This window comes from Apaloderma vittatum, unplaced genomic scaffold (assembly GCF_000703405.1).
Source record: "Apaloderma vittatum isolate BGI_N311 unplaced genomic scaffold, ASM70340v1 scaffold27703, whole genome shotgun sequence".
NCBI classification, from domain to species: Eukaryota; Metazoa; Chordata; class Aves; order Trogoniformes; family Trogonidae; genus Apaloderma; species Apaloderma vittatum.
Window position 1 is genome coordinate 1 of NW_009710237.1, and position 2,101 is coordinate 2,101.

A 2,101-nucleotide genomic window follows, 5' to 3' on the forward strand; every position below is an offset into this window, starting at 1 on the left:
GTCCTGCGAAGGAAGCTCCGGGCAGGCAAGTGTGGAGCCACCCTCGACTTCACCAAGCAGGTAGGGCCTGGGGCACCATGTCCCACCAAGAACGTGGCAGGATGGGGATGCCGGCACGTCCCAGCCCGTCCCTGTCCTTCGCACACAGCTGGGCCACTTCTTCGTGGATCACCCAGAAGATGCATTTGGTTCCCTGGGGCAGCTGCTGCACCAGAATTTCTACCTGGGGAACTCCAAGCTGAGGGTCAGTGTCTGTATGGGGGTGACAGTGCCATCCCCCACTGCAGCTGCAAGTCCCACTGCCCCTTCTCCTTCTGCAGAGACAGGCCCAAGACAGTACCATCCAGATGACAGCCCTGAAAAAAAAAGACCGTTGGGAGGCCAGGCGGTAAGTGTCCCCATGTGCCCTGCCCTGCAGAGGGCTGGCAAGGGCTCTTGCTCTGTTCCCTGATCTGATGCCATCTATTCCCCTGCAGTGCCTGCCCCCGCCTGCATCTCATCCCCCGCCTCCGCTGGTTCACCCACCTCTGCCGTGACTGGCTCTCCGAGGTGCCACTGGGGCTGCTGGCAGACTGCGTGCATGAGGAGCTGCTGCTGCAGTGGGCCAGCCTGCTCTTTGATGACAGCCCTACAGGGGGGGCGCTGGCCTGGCTGCCCCCAGAAAACATGGGGACACATGTGGGCCGCCTGGTGTTCCCTGGAGGGCAGGGCCTGAACCACCTCTGTATCCTTCCGCACAGGGTGTCCCTGGGGAGGGAAGTGGGGGTCATGTTGCACTGCCCTTAGCTGGCATCCCAGATTTCCAGGATGTGGTGCTGGAGGAGGTGCCCCGTGCCCGAGGTTCCCCAGCACAGTTTGAGCTCAACGGACGCATCCGGCAAGTGGCTGCTGCCCAGGTGGATGGGGAAGGTGAGCCAGCCCCAAAATTTGTACCCCAGGATCCCTACCTCAGGCTGGGCAGAGTGTGGGGTGGAGGGATATTAGGAGCCCCTGGGATGCTGCTGTCTTACGCGCTGCTTCCTGTCCCCTCGCAGATTTTATTGGTGTGCGCTCAGACTATCACTGTGGTCTTTGGAAGGTGCCAGGCAGGACAGGGGCAGCCCCCAGCCCGCTGCAAGTTATCCGCACCAGTGTTCCTGTCTCTTGCCTCACTGTCAGGTAGGTGCTGGGGGAACGGAGCTTTGCAAGGAGGGGGCTCTGCAGCCCTCCCTGCTGTGGCAGATGCTCTTTTCCCCTGTGGTGATGCAATGCCCTCAATCCTGCAGCCCTCACCTCCCCGGGGAGCTGGCTGTCTGCACCCAAAGCGGAGCTGTCTACCTCTGGAGCGTCGAGACAGGGTGAGTTGGGGTGCTCAAGAGCCAAGCTGGGGCTCGCACCAGACTTCTAGGTTACATGGCAGTGGGGTGGCCCAAGAGAGGGGAGTGATGCTACCCTGTGTGAGTGCTGCTTTCTCCCCACAGGCTGCAGCGGCTCCGCCATGACCCCGAGACCATGTTTTTCCGGGACCATTCACCCTGGCGCTGGAGTGACTTCACCGCCCACCCACGGTTGCTGAGCTGTGCCGATCGCACTGGTATGCAGTGCCTGGACACCCGGGTGAGCTGGGAGGAGGAGCATGGGGCCAGTGGTGGGCAGGGGAGAGGGTTCTCTAGCCCAGGGTGCTGACAGCACACCACTACACTGCTGCAGGCCCCCGAGAGATGCCACTTTGACTTGTTCAAGGTGGGCGAGGAAGCCAGCTGCCAGCAGGGCGAGCGGGTGATGCTGCCCATGTACCTGGGCAGGGCTCACCCCTCTCAGCACCTCATCACAACCCAGGTGAGTCCCACCACACCTGTGGAGGACAGCTACGAGCTGTGGGAGAAGGATACCTTGGCACCACCTAGGCCTCCAGCACCCACGGGACAGGAAGATCCCCCAGCTGAGGGGGGCTGGCCACAGCATTTTGGGGTGAGCCCCCCGGAGCCATCCCTCCCGTCACAGTTCTCTGTATATGTGCTGGATGAGCGGTTGCCGATGGTGCCTGTGCTGAAGTGGGCGCATATGATGAAGGCGCCCCCGCTCTTTGCTCATCTGACGCCAGGGGGTCCCAGGAGGAGCC

General features: G+C 62.3%; 1 protein-coding gene across 1 annotated transcript; it reads left to right on the forward strand.

Annotated features, from left to right (window-relative positions):
• Positions 1 to 3: 3 nt before the first annotated feature.
• TAF1C (TATA box binding protein (TBP)-associated factor, RNA polymerase I, C, 110kDa) lies at positions 4 to 2,086 on the forward strand (the record flags this gene model as incomplete). Its single annotated transcript, XM_009867237.1, has 10 exons — positions 4 to 60; positions 149 to 244; positions 321 to 388; positions 477 to 724; positions 799 to 909; positions 1,035 to 1,158; positions 1,266 to 1,337; positions 1,461 to 1,596; positions 1,690 to 1,818; positions 1,984 to 2,086. Coding segments are annotated over 10 exons (1,144 nt in total), but the record flags the coding sequence as incomplete, so codon positions are not given.
• Positions 2,087 to 2,101: the final 15 nt, after the last annotated feature.